Here is a 24,291-nt window from a genome sequence, read left to right on the forward strand (position 1 = left end):
CGTTCTCATTGATGATGCTGTTTGAGAAAGGAAGTCCAGAGTCAAGATGCCAAAAAACTAAAACAGCCTAGAGAATCAGGAAGCAGAGAAAACAGGAATGACATCACATATCACACTGTACTTGGCTGATAATGTCTACCGTTCCATTTCGCCACCAATTTTGCTCTATTTCTCAAGCTTTCTCACTCTCTTTCCGTCTGTAATACTTCACACTTCTCCAGGGATTTCTTTTCAAATGCAAAGCCAACGGTACCTGAGTTGGACCCAGAGCTCTGGCACCTGTAATGACTCTTTCCAAACTGCAGCATAAAATCACACAGTAAATTAAATTAAATTAAATTACATTAAAAGCTGGACCAATGTTCTGTTGGAGAACGCAAGGCTTCATGGGAAATGTCTATTTGCAGTCTTATGAAGTATGAGGTTTGGAGGACTGGAAACATATGTTAGGGGGAGATTTTTAAGCCTAGAACGTATGGAACCTTCCTTAACTCGAGATTTGCAAATGAGAAAGAGATTGGCCTCTGGATGTCTTAAACAGCTTTAGATATAGAGCAGAAAGAAAATCGCCAAGTTGAAATAAAATGCGTTTAAGTTGTTTCCAAGATGGCTTAACCAATATTCTTAACAAATAAAGGTGCAAAGCATTTATTTACATTATGTAATATATACACGTATACTGTTTTTATTATATACAGTACCGTACATCTAGTCATTTTCCTATTTTTTTCACGTAAAGTTGCTTTGAAACAATACTACATTGTAAAAAAGCGCTATTTAAATAAGCCTGAATTGAATTATACCATAACATGACTAACAGAACATTCAAGGTAATTATGTAATCTTTAAGCATTCCCTGGGAATTGAAATCAAGACCTTGGCGTTGTTAGCACCATGAATGTTGTTGACAACCTGAACAGTGTTGGCTGTCCTCTATGCCAGGGGTTCTCAACCATATTGACTCCAAGGCCCCCCATTGTATTCAACAATATTCAAAGGTTCCTCCTCCTGTTCACAAAATCTCAAAATTCTTTCCCAATAAAATATTTTAGAGCTTAAAATGAATGGAAAATGGTGAATAATAATATAAATGGCCAAGTAATTAGAAATTGATTCTGTTGTTTTTCAATGCTAATTTTGGCAAATTTCTTAATATTGGTCATCTTGAGCCCCCCTTGGAAATCAGCTGGGGCCCCCCTTTTGGCCCCGGCCCCCCTGTTGAGAACCACTGCTCTTTGTTATAAAAAGGCAATACCTGTGTTTGTTGTATTTTTTTAAACATAAGTTATTAAATGACTTATGCAGTCCTACGTATTTTAGATGTACCCAACAGACAGATGAGAATAACGTGAAGACAGACATTGATTAGGTCCAGCTCTCGGAAATAAATAAAACACACTTGGTCTCCCAAAACACATACACACTTTCAGAACAGACATGTCTGGCACTGCTTGAGTCTTGATATATTGAAGATGTAGAAGCCGTGCGTCAGCGGATCTGTCTTTTAATTTCCCTGTCATTTCTCATACGTTCTGTTCCGGTTCACAGCTGCCATATTGAGATTCAACCCCTATCACATGGGGACAGGCCACAGCGTTCCCACACAGTCCCCAGAGCTCTGACAGGTCTCACAACGCAAACATCTGTTACTTTACATACCGTTTCAAATTACTCAGCATTCTAGCCATATGGTGAAGATTAAAAAAGACTTGATTTCCAGGTGGGGAAAAATCTGCTTTAAATATTTTAGCCTAATGATTTAAAGGTGCAATGTGTAATATTAAGGGGGATCTTTTGACAGAAATGCAATAAAACATACTGTACACAACTATGTTCAGAGGTATATAAAGACCTTACATAATGACACCTTATGTTTTTATTACCTTTGAATGAGATATTTCTATCTACATACACCGCGGGTCCCCTTGCATGGAATTCGCCATGTTGTTTCTACAGAAGCCCTAAGCGGACAAACTGCTCTACTGAGCGAGTTTCGTGAATACGTTATCTCCTTCGGCAAAGAAGTGAGAACCTAAGACATCTTAATACTGTGAGACCGCTATAGTGCTTCGAAAGCGAAGGGTGGGGTGAGCCGCTAGATGGTGCAACATCTCCACATTGCTCCTTTAATTGACTGGGCTGAGAATTTATTTTGGTTTCTGAAGACACCTCACAGATATTCAACCTGAGGTCAATCAAAGCAGCCCTATGAGATACTGAATTATTCAATGCCTATTTTTAAGTATCACACAATTTCTTCCTCGTCCTAGCTTTTCCATAGCAGTGATTTTAGACACAAACTGTGTCGAAATCACAACAAAACAAGTAATGCACTTCTGAATGTTTCTAAACAGGAAGTCTTGACATTGTTTTTCATTTCATGTGTTCATGTTCTTTCTCACGTAACCTTGTGACCTCACGCTTTTCATTTTCCTCATCCTAAAGACAAATAATAAGAGTGAGCATCTGTGTTTGTGCCAGTGTCTGCAGGCCGGATGATGATGCAAAAATAGAGCGGATCTGGAGGAGCCGGGTCCGCGTAAGTCCCGGAAGGTGTGACCTGCGGTGCTGTGCAACACTCTGCAGATAAGACTCTCTCAGGCTACTTCTTCGCCGGAGCATCAAACACACCACAGAAGCTCAGACCGTTCGGGCAAAAATAGAACACTTTGAGCCGCAAGTCTGTTTCGTGAGTCAGCGATGACAAGGCTGTGCTGATAAAAAAAGTCAGGTCAGTATTCTCATTAAACAGGGTGAGATATTCACCTACTTTTCATCCGAGAAACAGAACATACTAGAAACTTTCACTTTGTGTTGAGTTCAGCCGATCAAGCTTTTCCAATTTTGTGTGTCTTATGCCACAGAATATGGACATGACAGCCCAAGGCCATGTTCAGACTTGACTTCTTTTTTGAAGCTGCTAGCGTCTGTTTCACATTATAATACTATAAAGTCAACCATTTTATCAAAAACGTCATAGCGAATTTTTTTAACATCAGTGCCGGCGTCTTTTTCTGCTGCTCAGAGCGTCTCTTGAGGTTGAAAAAAGTTCAACTTTTCAAAATATAAAAACATCAAGCTCCTTTTTCACAGCTAACCAATGACAGAGACCTGTCGTTTCCATGACAACATGCAAGGAACATGATTGGTCGAGCTCGATTGGTTGGCTCAAGCTCGAAAAGATGAAATGGTGGCCGAAACGCCCGTTGGAGCATAGTTTGTGTAAATGTAAGTTTAATTTTCACTTTCGACAACTTCTGATTGCAATTCTGATTTCCCGATAGTATTGAAGTTTTTAAATATGTGATTAGTTTTTGCAAAGACACCCTCTGTTTATAAATCAAATAGACTTCTGCTGTTTCTCTGGCCTGCCTTCGTGCACACTATGAAGTCAAGGCGTTCGGCTGCTATTTGTAACCGAACGCTATGAGCATTATTTTCGGCTAAAGAAGCACTTTTGTCAACTTTTTCTTGTAAAAAAAGACGTTTAGTGTGAACATGGCCTAACAACGCTTTCAAAGATTATATAATTTTATTATGGAATTACGGGAATTGTAGGCCATAGATTTACATTTCATTGGCACAGCAAATGCAGATAAGAAAAAGAGAGACTTACATGTAGCTTCAATCCATGCTGATCTCTAGAGGTCAATTTCATGCGTCCGTGTGATAATGCTGATAGTTATTGCTGTGATTATCATCAGAATTATTACGGCTCTCATCTATGGCTGACTCTGGGAATGTTATATTATTAACCTCTATGGTCGGGCATGTCATTTAGCCGTAGCTAAAGAGATACTAACTCATCGTGATCACATGCTGCTAAAGGTCCTGAGGAGAGAACAGTGGGCCTGGGGAGTCAAATCTCATCAATTAAGAATGGAACGATGCTTTGATTTAACTATATAGTAGAATCAATGCTTCTCAATAGGATTTATGACACGAACTAAGCAACCAAATCGAGCAGCAAAATCTAACAGAGGCATTGCTTTTGCTACATTCTACAACACTAGGCTGATTTTAACGAAATATTTGATATTCAAAGGGACCGAAAGTCAAATTCAAAGCATATCATTTCTGTAGTTTTATATTTCCAAACAGATGTCCTGAATAGATGTCCTCATCACCATGATCAGCGCCTCCCCAAACGTATCCCATTAGAAGAAATAAAAGCCATACGGGTTCGAATTGTCATGAGAGTAAGTAAACGATGACAGGATTGTAGTTTTTTTATCCCTAAAGCTAGAATAGTGGAAAATATTTTAACAGAAAATAATGACACAAATCATGCTTTCAGAATTGAACATTAACAACTATACTGAATGCTGATATGAATCTGTCCCAGTTTCGTGTCCATTGTGGTTTTAGCCCCAGTGTACTGGAACGAGGAGAGATCATTATGCCTGCATTCATAATTGATGTAGGGATCATCAGACCACTTGTCACTGCTTTGTGACACCCTTCAATAGATCGCCCACATTCTCTCACAGCTAAATGGATGAGATCAGGAGTTAATTGCCCTGAATGTTAAGTGACTCCTCCCTCCTGTCAAATGAGTCGGTGCAAGCGGAAAGAAAGACGGACAGAATGAGAGAGAGACGTGTTAAAGAAAAGAGGCTGAGAGCCATGTCCACTTATGGAGCATAATTATGGCCATAAAAAATTAATATCACGTGCATTGCTGTGCTGCTGTTTTGTGTTTGCTCAGTTTAATGTCTAATTGCCTGTTTTAAACAATCAGATCATTACAATTAGGAGACAGTGAGATGAATGTTTTGTGTGTGTGTGATTTAAGCAAATTACTAGATTTAGGATGAGGATGGTCTCCGTGGTTCCCAGGGTGTTTCTTTGTGGTTGCTCGGGTATTGGAAGTAGTCTTTCTTGTGTTTCTAGGGTTATCTCGTTGGATTCCACCCTGTTGCTATGCAGTTACTAAGGTATTGTCTGTATCATGTTGAAAGGAGTATCTAAATGGTCTTCGGGGCGTTGCTATGCAGTAGCAAAGGTTTGTAATTCAGCATGTTGCTAGGGTTATCTTAACGGTTGCCAGGGCATTTCAATTCCCTTGCTGTAGTGCTGTACAGGTAAGTGTCTTTAGCACATCACTAGGGTCATCTAAAGGGTTACCAGGGCATTGCTATGTGTATTTTTAGGTGGTCACTTCCTGGCCCAAATTAAATAAAGCCCACCCTCAATTGTTTGTCATCTACTTAAAAATTTTTTATCAATTCATACTAATAACTTATATTCAGCCGTGGAAAAAAATTAACATACCACTTCTACAATTTATTTTTTAATTTCAGGTTCAACGGTGAATATATGATGGAATAAGCATTTTTGCATTCAAGTCTTTCACATTGCTGTTGGGTGACTTCCAGAGGTATGTTTCTGTTGAAATTCACCAGATATTTGACTTGAATTGCCACAATACACGCAAAAATGCTGATTAAACGTAACATTGGATTAGTCTCTAAAAAAATATATGGGCAGATGTAATAATGATGCTTGCCTTAGCAAACACCCGCTAGTAAAGTCACATAACTAGATGCATGTAACGGCTGCACTGGGTGGAAATATCCAGGACAAGCTCATTAAGTGTCAGTGTCAAAAATTCATACACACAAATCTAAATATATTCAAACACACACACACACACACAAACCACTGCTCTGTAGTGGAATGCCATCAGAGACAGCCGTCCCCTGGGGTGAAAATTTATGGAATAAATCTGGCTGGGCTCTAATGAAACCTCTCAGTCTCCTCACATCGCTCGGCTCTTCAGCAACTCAATCGATCATTTGAGCGTGCGTCAGGAGGGAAGCTCGGGAGGTCCTGCTGCGATAGAAGGGTCAGGGCTGATGTGAGGGATTTCTGAGATGACCCTGCACGTTTTTAAGGGCCACAGTAAAGTAAACTGGTGAGGAGGTAGAGCGTAGGAGGTATAGGTCGAGGGGGTGACAGTTTAGGCCCCCGGAGATGAAAGCACGGGAGCTAATGAACAGAACGACACATGCTGCACATACTGAAAGTGGCGGCGGATACGCATGGACACTCGCATTATCTCATCTGTAAGGTACACACCCCACACCCACAGCTTATTCGGTTACCAGTGGAACACACATACATAAACACAACATCTGGAAGACAGCTGAAGGACGAAAATACAGACAAAATGTGTTTCTGATTAAGATCGTCCTACTTCAGGGGAAAAGTAAAAGGGAAATAAAGATTACAAATGAACAGTTAGAGAAAGTATTCTGTTTTGCAGAACAATATACATAAATCCACAACCATTCTGCAGGGGAATATAATAAGCACCGCCCATGACTCCCTCTTCAACTGTCCAACTGGATTTCTGTCACAGACTCCCAGGCTTCTAATTTGCACATGGTCTCAGTTCACTCACTTATTAAAAGCAACCCAACCTGTCGAAATATTCACACACACACCTTTCCTATTGGCGTTCTTGACACTGATGACTGAAGAGGAGAAACACATGGGTGAAAACCTTCTCGGACCAGAGAAAGATGGAAGATGCAGATCTTAAATAGATGTTTTACGACCTGAAAATTAAAATTCTGTCATGAATTGCTCCCCCCAAGTTTTTCCAAACCTGTTTAAATGTGTTTAAAAGAAAGATATTTTCAAAAATGTTAGCAATTGAGATTTCTGGGACACCATTGACTACTATAGTAGGAGAAATTTAAATGGTAGTCAATGGTGATCCAGAACTATTTGACTACCAAAATATCTTGTTTTGTTCTTAATAGAAACAAAATGTCCTACTATGGAAGTCAATGATGTCCCAGAAGATGTCCCAGTTGCTAACATTTTTCCAAATATCTTTCCTTGTGTTCATCATGTATACAGGTTTGGAACAACTGAAGGGTGAGTTAATGATGACATTTTGATGATGATTTTTTTTATTTGTGTTGTGTTGTGTTATGATGTTACGTATTTTCAATAAATAGATTTACAATTGTATCATGTCAAATATTTACAATATGCTATAACTGACAATTATTTTTGTACAGTCTACAATCTGTATAATAAGAGGTACAAAATAAATTATTCACAAAAGCATAAGAGGAAGACAAAATCAACATTAAGATGAAGAAAAAAGATGGACTTTACTACAAGGCTCACTTTATAAACATTGTACTGAAAATAGGGAGGGGGATACGTATAGCTGCCATTATGCTCTCCCAACCAACCAGACACCAAATAATTGTCTCACAGCAAAAGAAATAGCAGCTCTTGAGGTACAGTGAGGATGTGAAGGCGGAGGATAGATGTGAGATGGGCTGAAGAACAGAAAAGAACAAGGAGCCTTTGCCAAAATGTCAAATTGCCTGACACGCATTTCTGTGCCAACACACCTGGGAGGAAACACCTGATCGGGCCAGGGCAGCACTACAAATAGATCTCGTAACTGAAGGACGCGGACCTCCCACCGCAGGATACGACAAAGGAATCTCCCTAGCGGCCTCAACTGATTCCGATTGTGCCACCGCGAGCAATTCTCAACGTCCCCGCAGAATCCTGATTTAAATAACCAAATGAAAGATTGTGACTGATGATTGGAGACTGTGAGCTAGAACAGACACAGCCAACACTTTAGATAGGAAACCGCAACACCGAAAGGCTTTTTCCACTGTGAAAATATTACATTGGAAGACCGCTTCCATATGGGCTGATGTCCCGGGTCAACATGTCCTTACTTAGAGAGCAGCGAGCGAGACCGAGGATCAGGGGTACAAATGAGAGCCGCAGGAACCTGACATGGCTGATCTTAGAAAGGGTTGTTGAAAAGACAGGCATGACCGCACAGGGGGGACATTTGGTTGATGATAGAGTCTCTCATGCAGACAGAGACCGCCAGCAGGCGGATCAGATATTCAGCAGCTTGTTTTCTGGATATATGCAAGAGAGAACCCATTACAAAAACTGATCATAGCAGTTCAAATATTCTGAAAATGTTTTACTGTGACAGATTAAACGGATATTTCAAACCAAAATAAAAATGTTGTCATCATTTATTTATCCTCATGTCCTACGATCAACTTGTATGAGACTAGTCCATCCAACTTAAAAAACGATGTTTAAGTCATCAGTCAAGTTTACCTTACGAACAAAATAATTTTGTTGGCTGAACATAAATAGAGAATATAGATTGGTTATTTAAAAAGAAACTCCAATTGTACGTGTTTGAGCGATGAACTGTTTTGTGTTGACTGCATTTATATCACTTTGTTCGATCTGTCATGCACAAACCTCAACCATGGTAACAATCAAAAACCATCATTCATAAAAAAACACTAAACACAACGGATCACTAACGGTCACAATGATAATAAAGCATAAAATAAGCCAGCAAGAACTAAAACACTAATCTTTAAAAGAAAAACCAACTAGAAAAAGGATTTATGGTGCAAAGCATCTTGGGAACTTTCAAACTCCTGCAATAATGTTTGTTCACAATACACTGTTTTGTAAGTTGGGCAAAAATTTCTGACGTATTTTGACTAAAACCTTAAGTATCCTAGACAAAATAATCTTAGTTTGAAACATGTTTAGGCTAATTTTGTTTGGTATATGCAAAAAAATATGATGTTTTGTGTCCATACAATTCAATGGGGCTCAATGTTGTTTGGTTACCGACGTTCTTTAAAATATCTTCTTTTGTGTTCTGCAGAAGAAAAGAAAGTCATACCGGTTTGCAATGCAATGAAAGATTTAATTCATGTGGTTCCTTGGACAACTGAAAAATGTAAGCAACCGTGGTTCGTGCTTCAGCACATAAGACTAGCAGAATATGAACGGGAGATATTTCACGGCATCTGGAAGCAAGGTGTGTAAATTATAGGTTCACTTTGACAGCCCCGACACGTCTTTAACCGAACGCATCCGGATGGTCAGGTCACGACACCTGTCCCATAAACCACAGCTCTCTCAAAGCGTGTTGTGACATCTGTAAATGTTCAGGTGCAAGAGCAGGGGAAGAAGCGCAGGGGGTGTGACACGGTCCCGTTTCAAACAAAGAGAAAAATGTGCGCCAGGTGTATATATAAACACACACGCTTTTGCAGGATAGTCTTTAGCTTTCAAACGGCAGGTCAAGACACATATATACAGAAGAGAAGAGGGTTGTCCTTCATGTAAACTGGCACTGTCTTCTGAAGTTTACAGCCTTTTTTTGAACTGCCCAAGGATAGTTGACATTTTCGGCTACATGAGGGCATGACGGGTATAAATCACAGAGCTCACTCTCTCCTGGTCCTTTTATTATTTCAAAGGAGGAAAACTAGCAATTGGCACGTATGGAAAAATGTATCAAAGATAAATGAACATTAAACATTTCTTTACAAAAAAAAACTATAAAAACTATGCAAAGCATTTTTGGAGCCAAAATTAGAAGAAAAAAAACAGAAAAAGGTTGATGAGGATCCAGATTCCCAGAATGCTTAGCACGAGGCTAACACAATGCTCTATGAAATGAAAATGAAATTAAGTAAAATACCCCAAATAATGTAAATAATATATGTGACCATGGACAACAAAAACGGTCTTATGATCTTATGATCATCCGGAAACTGAATAAATAGGCTTTCCGTTGGTGTATGGTTTAGGACAGGGTCAGAATAGGACAACATTTGGCCAAGATAAAATTATTTTAAACCCCGGAATCTGAGGGGGCAAAAAATTTATAATACTGATAATACTGAAAATTAATATACGAAATACTGAGAAAATTGCCTTTAAAGTTGTCCAAGTGAAGTCTTTAGCAAAGCTACGTTTGAAATGACGTTTTGATATATTTACGGTAGGAAATTTACTAATATTTTCATGGAACTTGTTCTTAACTTAATATCCTAATGATTTTTGACATAAAAGAAGATTTCGATCATTTTGACCCACATACTGTTTTGTTGGCTATTGCCACATACAGTCCCGTTCTACTTAAGACTGCTTTTCTGATCCAAGGTCACATGTTGGTTTAATATTTTATTCAGGATCAGCACAGTTTCTCTTTCACACCTGACCACAACCAGTTGAGAGCCACTGATCTAGAACATCCACATGGTGTCTGCCAGCACGCTTGATATGAAGCTGACAAATCACGGCGGAAGCCTCTTAACCTCGTCGTGATCTGAACGTTACAAAAATATTTACAGCGATTGAGAAATACATCTACGGTAAAATCCACTCGCATGGATTAAGAACGTATGGGCCGTTTAACAATTTATTCTGCAGATGAGGCTTTATGTCATTTATCATAACTGTTTACCCAATACGGACCGCATCACAGATATAGAGGCGCTGCCAAATGGTTTCTACTGTAAATGTTTTGGGCCTTTGGATGGATGACTGTACGAGACGTAAAACAGAACACTGGAAGAATGAGTCGGGACGGAATTCTCATGAATATTAACTGTACATGGAATAGAGTTCGATTTGACAATGGTTTTGCAAAAACAAATTTACGATGATGCAACTTTTGCATCTATATCGGCATCTCTGCTTGAAACTCGTGACTTTACGCTTTTCTTCTTTACGCACAAAGACGAAGTGATAAAGATAAAGACGCAGTGCCACCACAGCCGTAGCCTCTGATCCAAATGAAATCCTTAAATCTGTCCGCTGAATGTGAGAGGCTCTCGCAAAAACGAGAGCATTCGAGTTTTCACCTGATCCATTTGTCTCCCGCTATCTTCCTCTGCCTCTCCACCCTTCTCCTACTCTCCTACATCCTACGATAACACCCCATGATCTATGTCCTCGCCTCCTCCCACGCCGCTCTGGGCGACAGAGACCAGAGCCCCATCCATTAATCGAGAGGGGAGCTAGGGTATTTCCCAAAGTGTGAAACAATGACCTCTTCGAAAGACAGCACACACAAGTTGAACTTCACGTACCGTAAGACCCTGAGGGTCACGTCGCACGTCTTCTTTCATAAGAAGACCGCAATAGGAAAAAAGTGTCCGGTGTAGTCCACCTAGTGGTGAGAGCATCTCGTTTGACAACATTAAAGTGACAACACCTCTGCGCTAGCAGGAGTGTGTTTGCATGTGCGAGAAACATCGTGTTGACAACCGACAGCTGTGAAGAAGTGTGAGTGAAGATGAACATGAGAGAACACGCATGCTCGAGTCTCTCTTCACCCTAGAGTTCTTATGCTGGCTGCAGATGAGAGACGAGTACTACGATCACCACCATGAAGAGAGGGATGAAGTCATCGGCATGCAAATATTCAAGTGACATAATAAAGGATCCCTTGCTCAAGGCTAATTTAAAAAAAAATGATCTACACAATCTTATCTACTTCCATGTAATAATAACCAGACAATGTGCCACAGAATCACACATTTACAAGCTCATGCTAGAAAAGTATCATCCATTTAAGGCACATTCACATCCAGAATGTTATAAGAACAGTTCTCCCAAAAACTAAAACCAAACAGTTCTTGGCCAGCATCACCAACACAAAAGATGATATTTTGAAGAATGTAGGAAAGCAAACCGTTCTGAGGCACTTTTGACCACTTGACAAGAACTGTTTGGTTACAAGGTTTGGTTTAACTATAACGTAAAAGTAAAATAAATCTTATATATACGATTTATTTATATACAGTATAATAGCAAAGTCCATACCACAACTATAATAATACAGAATAATCTCTTTCCAAGAGAGCCAGTCAAAATCTATTGAAATGTAAAGAGCAAACACGTGTAAAATGTTTACTGTATGTTTTTAGGTTTTGCATTTATTGTTATCTTTACAGTTACATTAAAAAGCTGATTGGATGGCAGAACAGTGTCTCACGACCACTTTTTTAGAAGACCAATCTACTTGCGTTACATGGGCCACATGAAGAAAATAACTGGTATCCCAAAAAAAATATGCAACACCGGCAAAAATCCACTTTCAATTCTGGACTTTTTGACTGGAATGGAAATCAAAGTTTTATTGCACGATTGGAAAAAATGCAAAATGATCAAAATGTACCTGGCAAAGAAGGATGCTGCAGCAGAGGTGCCACTGGAGGGTGCTGTGTTGGCCGGGGCAGGAGCCGGGGGGCTGCTGTATGCTATCGGGCGGTCGGCATTGTATCGGTTCAGCGCGGCCTCATTTAAACCATCTCTGTTGCCCTCCGACACCATCTGAGAGATCTGCATGGGAGTAAACAAACCCGTCAAAAACACAATTAAACAGGAGACAGTGCCTCTATTACTATAGTAAGGCTAATGTTATAATATAATTAGCTAATGTTCTCAAGTTGCAATTTTATTACCCCCATGACTTGTATTGTCCCAGACGTGCGGTGGAAAACAGTGAAAACACATTCTATTTGTGTCTAAACTATACTGCGGCATTAAAAAGCGGCATGCACCCAGACATCTCTGGCAAGCTTCCCGGGTCACGCAGCGGCTGTAAGTTTAGCTCGGATTCTGCCAGGGCTCCAGATAAACTTGTTTAGCTTAAACGTGAGTCATGAGAAACAGCCCCGATAATTATGCCGCGAAGGGCCTGTTGCTTTCTTAAACAAGCATATGGAGTGAGCCACTCGGAGAGATTTGGAAATAATCCGGGCACACTCCCCTGACCCGGCTCTGTAAATAGTCAGCAAGGCCACTGCTGTTGCTGTGGTCCGGGGTCTGTCGTTTCGCCCCAAATAAGGACACGCACGTCCCCGTTGGAGATGTGCACTGCTGTACATGTGAAAAAGCAGACCTCTTTGTGTTTACCCAGAATGCTTTAGAAGTGTAGGGAAGTATCACCAAGATAAGGTTAAAGGGACAGTGAGAAAGTCCAGATCTGTGTTGGTGCAGCTGGTGAGTTTAATAAGTGTTTCTGAATTTGTGATATGCCCAAGTAAAAGTCAACATTAAACATCAGGAACACATTTTATATTCATGTGTCGTATTTATTATCAAAATATGTATAGCAATAAAAGATGCTATATTATGTACAGTATAAATGTCGATTTTATGCATTGGCAATTGTTTGGATCGTGAAAACCAATTTTTGCACATCACAATTTGTAGTCTCACAAAATTTAAGATGAATCGCAACATCCCGTTTGCACATGCCAACCAACACTCACTTTCACAGCTGACAGATACAGTAGAGCGAGCCAAATGCTCATGGTGTCTTCACAGCTTCAGGTTATTTCTGTTTGGCTGTAGGTATGGTGGCAAAATTCACAGCTGTCTTAAAAATACACTCGGAAAGCACATCACTATTAGATATATTTAGACGCATTACAGCCCAATAGCAATGCCTTAGACTGGGCAGACGTCCCAGCACCGGATTTACAGATGTGTGCACTTGACAACTACAAATGGATTGAAATCAAATGGATAAATGAAAACATTAACAAACCTGATAACATGCAGCTGATAATAGACACGATATTGATCCTCTATCATCAAAAGGTCAAAAACATCTCTGTCAGTCATAGATTTATGAAGCACTGGTTATAAATTGCATTATCTTACATTTCAAAATAAAAAACGAGTCACTTCATGAGGCTTTGTACAAAGAACAATGTTAAACATATTCTAACATTTAAACCGCACAGCTTCCACCAAGTCCAACTAGGCCTTTAATAGAAACTAAACAATAGTGTATAGTACACACTCTCAGCCGAGGTCATTTACACATGTAATCCTGGACCAGAAAATATAATTATCGAGATTTATACATCTAAAAGCTGAATAAAAAAGCTTTCCATTGATGTTTTTTAATATTTGGCCGAGATACAATTTAGAAGAAAGAAGAAACAGGTTTGTTTAAACGCTTTATATAGATAACTGTCATGATTCCGCTGTCATGTATATTCTTGGTCTTGCAGCGGAGTCATGGCATAGCCTTAGGTTTTGTGTGAGAAAGACATGGCTTTGTTTTGATTCTGACTTGCCATGTGTATATCTGTTAAAACCCCTTCATCCGTGTCTGCCTGCACTTGGGTTCTCCCCTCACAATTCATGACAGATAACAAACTCGAGTGGGTAATTCCCAAAGAGAAGACAGCAGCGAGCGAGGTTTGTAGTAGTGTTTCCGGCAATTTTTATTTTTGAGATTTTGCTGCATCCACTCGCAAAAATTAAGTTTAGATATATTTACTGTACCGTAGGAAATTTACATACATTGGCATAATAGAAAAATCTATAATTTTGACCCATACAATGTATTGTTGACTATTGCTACAAATATACCCGTGTGACTTATGACTGGTTTTGTGGTCCAGGGTCACATATAAAACCCTTTTGCAAAACAGCCTGTTTATCATGTGTACATGTGTACATATCTTTTTGAGAGTCTTGAGAGTTTACGCACAATAAAATAACTATAAAAGATAGACGAATCTATAGTTTAGTTCTTGAAAATTATTGTTTTTATTTAAAAACAATATATTTTGTGGACTAAATGGTACTGCTGTACATTAAAACAGACCCAGCGCGGTATACCGACCATCAGATCGCTGGGGAACTCGAGGCTGATCTGCCATCTGTTGTGCAGGAATGAGAAGAAGAGGCATTAAATACTGTCAGTGCCAACAGCACAGATTGCACCTCTCTGCCCATCCACCCGTTTATCACCATCATCTCTTCTTTCTTTTAATCGCCGCTCACTTGTCCTCCTTTTCACTCCATAATATAACACGTTTGTCCAAATGTAAGGTTCTAATCCATTGAACATATATCTCACTTTATTTCCTCAAGAGATAGACCTAATTGCTGAAGGTTATTAACACAATACAGATTAGATGTTAACCTGTATGACTTTGACCTTCATACTCCTTTTGCTGGTCCATATAGTCTTGTAAAGCTAGATTTAATTAAAAATCTTAGCATTACTGTGATATTACTGATAAAATGCACATATTATAATATCTCCAGTTACTAAACCTCTCGTTTTGTAAAGTAAATTATGAATCTGGATTATGGCGTAGTATGTTTATGCCACAAATGAAACAAACCTGGTTGTCTTTCCTTGTGTCATATATCTGTTATATCAGATATCAGAGATCAGCAAAACTTGTTAGACCTTATTAATATTCACTTTATTAATTGTTGTTCTAATAAAATTGTATATATAAGAGGATACTTCGTTTAATAATTATACTCAAATATTCTAAATATCAAATATTATAACATAAAATGTCATAATAAATAACATTTAATAACATGATATTAAATACAATTAAATGATACTTTATTAAATGTTATATATTTTAAAGTGAAAAAATAAAAAACATTATTATACACACACAAAAAATGTAATAACATAATATTAAATAAAACCAATATAATGTATTATTAAATGTTGTTATGTATTTTACATTAAATATATTAAACATAATAAATTAACAGATTTTTTTATAGTTCGATATGTCACATATATTTGCAGTATCATTAACAATTTGTATTAATTAAATATTAAAATAAACAGTTAAAAAATAACAATTTACAAAGAACTTTTACAAAGGAGATTTCTGCAATTGAATCCGTCATATAACCTGGAAAACGTCATCAAGTCTTATTAAGTCATACTCAAAAAGAGAGAGGCACCATCGTGACGATCTAATGCTTCAAACAGTGCCAAGTGTGAAAAGATAAACCAAACATTTTATGTCCTGGTTACCCTGGAGAAACATATAATTCTAGTGATTTATTCAAGCATATTAGAATGCCTTGAGCACAGTTATGGCAACTTCATGACAGATGACAGATTGCAAAGTATGTCCCTGTGCATGTGTGAAATCAATATCAAGCACTTGTAATTTTATGGATGTCTTATTTCATGTGTTTCTACAGCAGGCCAGGCCCACCATGTGACTGTAGATGCTCCGGGGTTCCATGAAACCAAGTGCAGGTGTGATGAATGAGGAAGGTAGAGAACATGTCTGAGAGTGGAAATCTCCTGATCTAGCATTTATACCCGAGAGAGTAAGAAAAGATGTAAAAAAAAAACCTTGAACGGAGATTTCCTTCCACCCTGTTCCCCGGTGGCCCCCTGCATGCCCACATATACAGACTTCCTCATTTATCATAATTACGCAGGGACAGCCAAGGTACACCCGTCCACTCCTCCCTGAATATGTGAACCTGTACTATTCTCCTCCATCTCCTGTGTTCTCTTATATCTGTCAACTATTTTCCTAGAGTGAGAAAGCATGCGGTTAACTTGGGAATGGGGGTACACAGCCCTGCAGGGGGACAATTCAATGGAGACTGCAGAAGGGTACAAAACAATGAGATGAAGAAATGAAATATATATTTTTGTCTTTTTGTGCAAATATGCATTTCTCTCACTCCCTCTCTCTCTCTCTCTCTCTCTCTCTCTCTCTATACAGTATATACAGGTTAAGGCATACATATATATATATATATATATATTCAAAAGGCAAAAAATGCCATATCTGTAAAAGTCCATGTGATGCTACCATGGCAGAGGTCTTAAGTGTCTGTTGGGTGGGGGGTTAAATTCCTCCTCTATAAAAATGGATGTGGTTTTGAAAAAAACCTCCTTGAGGAGATTTTATAAGGGATAAGACAAAGTCCACACGGAATGTCAGGCCTCCGTGTGTGGCATCCGAACAGTTTTTATGGCAAGGTCCCGCATCCAGGGTAATTGTCACTAGTTACTCTGCAACACAAGCTTAACAGCTTCCTGTGAACAAAAACCAGCCCCTTGGGCACAGAAAGACAGAAGGAGAGTGAGAGAAACGGTACAGAAAACTGATTTTAGCCAAAGTAAACAGTCGTGAAAAGAAGTCACAAAAGACTCACAGAGATAAAGATGCAGATTTTAGCTCATGGCGGAGAAAAGAATACCTAGAGAGACACGAGGAACCTAAATCCCGAGGGATTATATCCAGAGAAAGATAAAGTGAAGGGTGTGGAACATCCACAGCCTAGATGACTTCCTATTAGGTTCAAATCAAAATTATACCCCCACCAAAACCGACCACAACCAAACCACAGAATCTAACACACTGGATTGTTTCTTTAGCCAAAATGCAAGCTTTTATTGAAAATGTGTAACCCATAAAACCATACACATTCCACTAACGTGTCTGTGTTCTTTATAGAAATCAATAGTCCTTGGAAAACTGATTTGGCTTGACTGTTGTATATTTAGAATTCAACTGTTGTTTTCCCAATTAAAATCTTCTGTTAATTCACCTTGAGTCTGTGCACATTTGGAAGGCCGAGAGACGTGAGTGAACATGCAAAATATCTTACGTTAAAAGATATCCCACAATGCCCTCCATATTAAAATGTTATTTAATGATTTAAAAAGAAAGACGGTTCCTTCATAGTCTAATGAATCTCACCTTAATACACGTGTCAAACCCATGATCTGTAGTTTTAACTGTTTGGTCAGATCAACATCACACAGAAGTTTCTTTGTTTCCATAAAAGCGAATGTTACGGTGGTCTTATCTAAGTGGATTTTAGAAGCTTGACTCTTAAAATTAAATCAAGTAAACATGAATCCACTCAAGCACTTAAATGAATGCACACCATAATGTTAATGTTCAAATATAGCCAATGTAACATTCTTTAACAGATTCCTGTTTAAGTTCATCTACAAACAACGGCTGATTCAAAATGAGATTCAGCTTGATATGCACAAGGAAACATGATAGTATCTTGTACACAACAATCCTTTATATTTAATGGAAGTTAAACCAGCTGACACTGTCTGATAAGCCATTGAGACTCCAAAGGAGATGTGATCGAATCGGCCTGCTGTGTCTTCATTTAGTTCGATTTACTAAAAAAGACCCACGAGCGCTTCTTGTCCAGCAGACTGACAATATATGCCAAGGTTTAAGAACGAATTATCCCCTGTAAAACAAGATATCTCATTTGGACCTTGTTCAAACATTTGTTTAACATATTTGCTTTGGTTGCAGTAATTTCTGTATCTGACTCTGAAGAACTAGAAATGAGGTCTGAAGCGGACCGAGCATCATTAAATTGTTTGGTCTCCAATGACAACTCGAGATCATTGGCCTTATAGTCTTTAAATAGAGAGTCACCTCTGATACCAAGCCAAGTCTGAGTCAAGGAATCAACTCTTTTGGGAATGACTCTCCACCACTACTTCGAGGGTTCCGGGACCCCTTGCAGTCTATATAAAATGTAATTGCTTCCACACTAATGCATTACCAATGCACATTAGACCCAGAGGGTTTCCCACAGGACTGTATCATCAGATTACAACATTAACCACAATGTGTAAACGCTCTCATTATATCCAAGGCGCTGCACCCCGAAGGGACAGAAAGCCACCAACCATGAATAAAAACACTCAGAGTTTTCCCCAAAACCAAGTGAGATGCTTTGATGTCTTTCGCCTCAGGAAGTAACATTCTCAGCAGCAACTTAAGTAAAAAAAGAAACCTTATAAGTGACTGATTTGGAGAGGTCTACATATAGACAGCATCTCGCACACCCCACAACATTGATTTATAAACTGAATTTGTTGTTGTTTTTAATTAAAACACAATTTACATTTAAAGTTGCAATCCATAACTTTTGCCATCTCCGTTGGAAAGTTGTTAAAGAATTGATTCTGTATTGAAGGTACTCATCTTTACATGGGTTGAAGTCAAATGGTGTCAAACTGATCTACATTTTCCACAGCTCAAATGATCACGTTACTACCAACAATTGATTTGAATAGAATTTGGTGAGACTGTTAAGTATGATACAAACCACACAAATAAAACCAATTCATTTTCATGTATTCATTTTGCATTTTTAAAAATCATTTTCAGACTTTCATTCCAAAAATGAGTCCCGCCTACACTTCCTGTTTTAACAGGAAGCACCTATAACCCGATGTGTCTCTTCTTCTACGCCACACGGGTGCGATTTCAATGGGAAATTCATTAAGGACACATACAAAGAATTAAGCCTAAAGAAGGTTTCTTAGAAAGTGAACTGAATTGATGTGTTTGCTGTGCACTCATGATGTCTTAAAATGCATTCTAGGTAAGCAACTATGCTCTTGCGCACCAAAACAGAATTAACAAGCCCCTACCTGGTAAGGATAAAGCGTGACTCCATTGGCTCTTGAAAGATGCCCGGCCGTCCACGCGCCCTCCATATACTGGTGAGTTTGAAGCGCCGTAGAGCTCAACACGGTCCCATTGCTGTTGCTGGGGCTGCCGGGCGGGTGTGGCTGTTGCGATGCTGTCGACTTTCCACCGTGTCCGGGGGAGTTATTCTTCTTCTCCACCCCGCTGCTCACCCCCAGGCTGTTGGGCTTGGACCCGTGTTTGGGATGGGTCGGATGGTGCGGGCTGGCACTGTTACTTGCGCTGGTGGTTGTGGTCGTAGAACTGGAAGTGAAGGCTGGAACAGTCGCAGGAGCAGAGGATGTTGAGGAATGGTACCCCGGAGGCAGGTAGGCCCAGTCCCGTGGTGGCGTGGGACCCTGGAGGATGCTGCGAGAGCTGACCAGGGAGGCCAGGGATGGAGGAGAGCCGGGAGACACGTCACACTGGTCCAGGCTCAGCACCATGTGGACGGCTTCCTGTTTCAGTTGACTCAGGTGGGTGGAGCAGACATCGCAGCAGCCGTCTCGCTCGTTCCAGGCTTTGCGCGTGCTGTTGGGCACCTGTAGTTTATCGTGGATCAGTAAAGAGAATGAGGGGTCCTATACAGAAAGGGAGAGAGAGAAAGATGTCTTAATATCACTGTCACATACAACATTTGATTGTAATGATTCTTACCACACAAAGGTATTTGTAACTACATAGATTTGATAATAAAATGCCTCTCAGACCCATTTATTACTTTGGAATATTTAGTCCGTCAATCCGAAAATAATTTGCGGGTGGGCATTAATGTTAGGTTGGCAGGGAATGCTGGAAGACTCCTGTAGAGAACCATAAATAAATACAATGGTCACCCAACTTGTTCAAAGTAAATAAATAGTTTTTTTAATAAAATAGAATTAAAGAAATGTGATTAAAATAACAAGTATAGTTGGTTTATAGTCTATTAAAGAGATTCAGTTTGATTAAAGTAATGTTATCCATGCAAGTAAAACATTTAATTTTCAATAAAACAAATTATAAACAAAGAATTTAGAATATATAATAATAAATAAATGATGTTTAAATAATTGTATACATTACAATAGTGAGAGAAATTTTTTTGTTATTTTATTAATGTAATTCAATTATTATTATTAACTAAATAGATACTACTTTTACATTTAAAATGGGGGTCCGTGGCATCAATCAGATTGAAAACCCCTGATCTGAAGTAAATATTAGTTTCATTGCATGCATGTCCCATTTTAGGATGTTTTTTAAACTTTTTTACTATACACATTTTCCAGTCACCCCACACATTAAAACTTTACTGAATGATTATAACAAATTCAGTGCAAATAAATTGTGTTCTCACACTTTGTTGCTTTAGATTTGGTCTGCACTTTTTAACACACAGTCTTCCGTCTCCTCATTAGAATAAAGCTGCCAATTATCTGGGTTTAACACATCTTCGCACCATGTGCTTGAGCATTGCGTGAAATGTAGATCATAATTACGTTCACCATGGCTCACGGGCGATGCTGAAAATGCGGAAAGGATTTGAATTCGTTTTATTGAGATGATGAATGACATCATCAGTTTATCACGCCTGGGAAGAGATGCAGACTTATTAGGACTCGGCAGGTGACCAAAGGTAAATAATGTTTTTCTTTCTTTCCATTTTTTCCTTCTTCATTAACACATTTCCCCTTAGATATAAGATATCTCTTCATAATGAACACACAACAGTTTTTTTTCACTTATAGACCCAACAGCCGTGATCTAATTAACTTAAAGCTGCCTGGAAACCACTTGACTTTTGGCTGAGGTAGGACTACGTATATCTTTAAGACACAATAGCGGTGCTTTCAGGCTCTAAAAGCACAGCTAGCACAATAATTAACCTTAAACCTTTGGATGATGAAATATATTTCCCAGACTGTGCTAATGTGTGAAGAGTGGAGCTGAATAAGAGACTGATAATAACAGTGAAGCATTCGTCTAAAGCTTATGCAGATCCAAGATTTTTCATCCATACAAGGACAAAATTGGCTTTGAAATGCTGCAAAATTGCAAGTTAAAAGTGATAACGTGAGGCCAGATGGTCAGACAAAAAGGATTAAAAAATGGCTTGGTGACATCATCCGGGAAGGAAAGTCATTTCAGAGACCAAGCAAGCGATTACATTTTGATGAAAACATAATCAGCACATATATTCGTACACTAAACAGGGTCCATACTGATGTTATCTTGATTTTAAGCAACCATTGTTTCTTCCGTAGTATTGCATAATTGTAAGCATGGTGTCCTCACTGCACCTTTACCTCACCGATGGGTTTGCCCACCCCCCTCGGCTCTCCCCGGCGGCTCACGGCATCGATCCAGCTAATCAAAAGCCGTCCACGATCACAGTCACCGGAGGAGAGAGACTGAACGTCTGTTCTGATTAAAACCACACATTCCTGCTGTCAGTGTAAATCTAGAGGCCGTCTCACGTCTTACACAAGATGCTTTGTGTATCCATCCTCTCCATGGCCAGCGTCCACTTTGCCCCTTATACCGTCCGTACGCAGTGACCTCTTCGAATTGCCACGGTTAAGTCCTCTGCGCAGCTGACATAAGGCTTGTATCACAAGGCTCTGCATAAAAGTTCAGAACTAAGGAGATTTTCTCTTAGCAGGTCGGTGTTCTCCTGTGTTTCTGGTCCATGTCCAAAGGATGGAAATTCAATCTGGCACAACACACATAACGGCAAAATCTACCTCAGTGTGCATGCATTCCGGGTGTGCTTTGGTGGAGATGTGTGTCCTGATCTAACCTTAAAGGGATAGTTCACACAAAAATGTACTCTCGTTCATTCCAGACTTTCAGCAGGACACAAAAGAAAATATTTTGAAGAACGTTGGTAAACGAACAGCAGTGGACCCCATTTGCATCCATTGTGTGGGCACAAAACCACTGAGACATTTCTCAAAATATCTTCTTTTGTGTTCCACATAGGAAAGAGTCATATACAGGTTTTGAATTATTTGAGAGTGAATAAATGATGACAGATTTTTCATTTTTAGGTCAACTATCCCTTTAACTGGTTAGGCAGCTTTGGGTCTAACATCATTAAACAAGTACATGAAAGTACACAGTACATGATAATGAATCTCTCTTTTATGAATACATCGAACACAGTCTAGATTTCAAATGTCAAAGTCACCTCTCCTTGTCGCAGTTCATTTGTTTCAGAGACGCTGGTGTCAATACAGTTTATAAGGGTTCTATCTCTGATTCTCTGTCAATGACAACATCGTTTTGTCTGTCATCTGTGATATCTCTTGTCTACCCAGTCTTAAACCAGCATCAAAATGCATTGGTGGATCATTTTCTTTTTTTTCTGAAATGGCACGCATGCTAATACAAGATGCATTTGTCTGCTGAGCAATTTTGATATTTGCAAAAGGCAGACATACGTGATCTGGAATATGTCTCAAACCCCCGAAAATACTCACACACTGACCTTCACTTCCCAGGCCAACAGGAAACTATCACTCACACACTGGAAGTTCTGGTGCTAGATACTAACTGTCTGTTTCTGTCTGTTTATCAGACAAGTTCTCAATTTGTCTGGGCGTTCTTAATAATAATTTACACTAAACGTATTGAAGGTAAAGCTGGTGTGAGATGACTCTAAACTCCAGCAGCTGAAACCTCCAACACTTTAATTTAATTCACGCAAAGCCGCTGTTTATATTTTGCCTGTCAGGGAGGAGACCCAAATACCAAATCCTAAGCTGTGCCACTTAACCCTTTGCCAAAAATAACCAGAAACAGCAGAACTATCCGTTCAACTCCAAACAGAGAACAAATCTCAGTGTGACATTAAAAACCCCCTGTCTCATATTATACAGACAATTAAAACATAAGCAGAAAATAGGTAGATGTTTTGCCTGTGCTGGTGATGGTTACCTGCACCACAAACCATCGCAATAAATGCATTCAAAACCTACAATTGGGAGAAACTACCGTATCTGAGCGGAACGCATCCTTCCATTATAATTATAGAGTTTCTGCTTAATATAATGGTTTCAAGTCATTTAAAATGATAAATTCTATGTGACATTTAATGCAAACTTTGCAGGGTGTCCATGTGTAAACTCATCATCTTCTTACACGAATGAAAAATACGCTTTTGAGTATTTGCGAGTCATGAAGCAAATAATTGTCATCTCCGTAATTTTGTTTTACATGACATCTTTGGCTAAAGAAAAATTATGATAACTGCCCCAGTGAACTCTAAATTCTAAAGTTGTGAAATAACAAAAACGTCTTGAAAAAGAGGTGAACACTTAGTGACCTCCATAAGGTCTTTCAAAAGATTTTTGTTTCTGTTTTTTTGCATGCTGAAGAGCAGCTACGCATTCATACAAGACGCTTGCATGCACTATTTTGCATCTTCACATGAATATCACATTTATTCATAAAAAGAAACCCTTACAGTACCCTCTCAATATAGAACTTTTGGACAGATGAGTGAAAGCCCACTAATGGATGTAGCTATTCATTCTCCTGACAGAAAGAGAATTTCACAGCGGCTAAAAGAGGCCTCTCAAGACCACCAGATGGGCTAAAGCCCTTCGGACCGGCGCTCGCCTTTAAAGACACTTTAGATGAGAGGCTCAGAGAAGTGTTGATTGGATCATTTATCATGGTGGGAACTGGATCCGGATCGTAAGACGTTTCTTAGATGTTTCCCCAGCTCATATTCCTAACTTAGAAGCACTCTGGACAGTTATGAGGTCCTAACTGGAACCATTTACTCACTGCCACCGAACGGGCCCCATGACACGTTTACCCGCGCGGATAAAGCAAATGAGCAAAGTCAGGCCCGCGTCCAGAGCCTAACTGGTCAATTCCTCCTTTCATTAGCGGGGCTGGAGAGAGAAGTGCAACAATTATTGGGCCGGTCATGAAAACATTGGAGTCATTAATACTTCTAGCAGCAGCGCTGACGGAATCCATTTACCATCGTTCCTATGGACGTCCCATTGGGCCAAATGTAAAGGGCAAGGGGCAAAAGTCAAAAGCTATGTGGCTGGAACAGAAGATGGAGTGTCCTTACAATTAAAGAGATTTCAAAGATGTCTGTTATGGGCCCTAAACTCGAAACACACATCTCTACATCAAAAACACTGAGTTACGAGATCTTAAAAGCGTATATTCCTCTCCTAATTTAGAC

The 24,291-nt window shown here is 39.2% G+C and overlaps 1 protein-coding gene across 1 annotated transcript in view; it reads right to left on the reverse strand.

The window, feature by feature from the left end:
- kif26ba (kinesin family member 26Ba) overlaps positions 1-24,291 on the reverse strand; it is a 68,420-nt gene that overhangs the window by 26,849 nt on the left and 17,280 nt on the right. The window contains exons 3-4 of the mRNA XM_079458171.1: positions 19,064-19,681; positions 12,008-12,171 (exon numbers count right to left, since the gene is read on the reverse strand). Coding sequence (XP_079314297.1) covers positions 12,008-12,171; positions 19,064-19,681 — 782 coding nt within the window. The remainder of the gene's footprint in view (positions 1-12,007; positions 12,172-19,063; positions 19,682-24,291) is intronic.

Source organism: Barbatula barbatula (assembly GCF_947034865.1).
Source record: "Barbatula barbatula genome assembly, chromosome: 6".
NCBI lineage: Eukaryota > Metazoa > Chordata > Actinopteri > Cypriniformes > Nemacheilidae > Barbatula > Barbatula barbatula.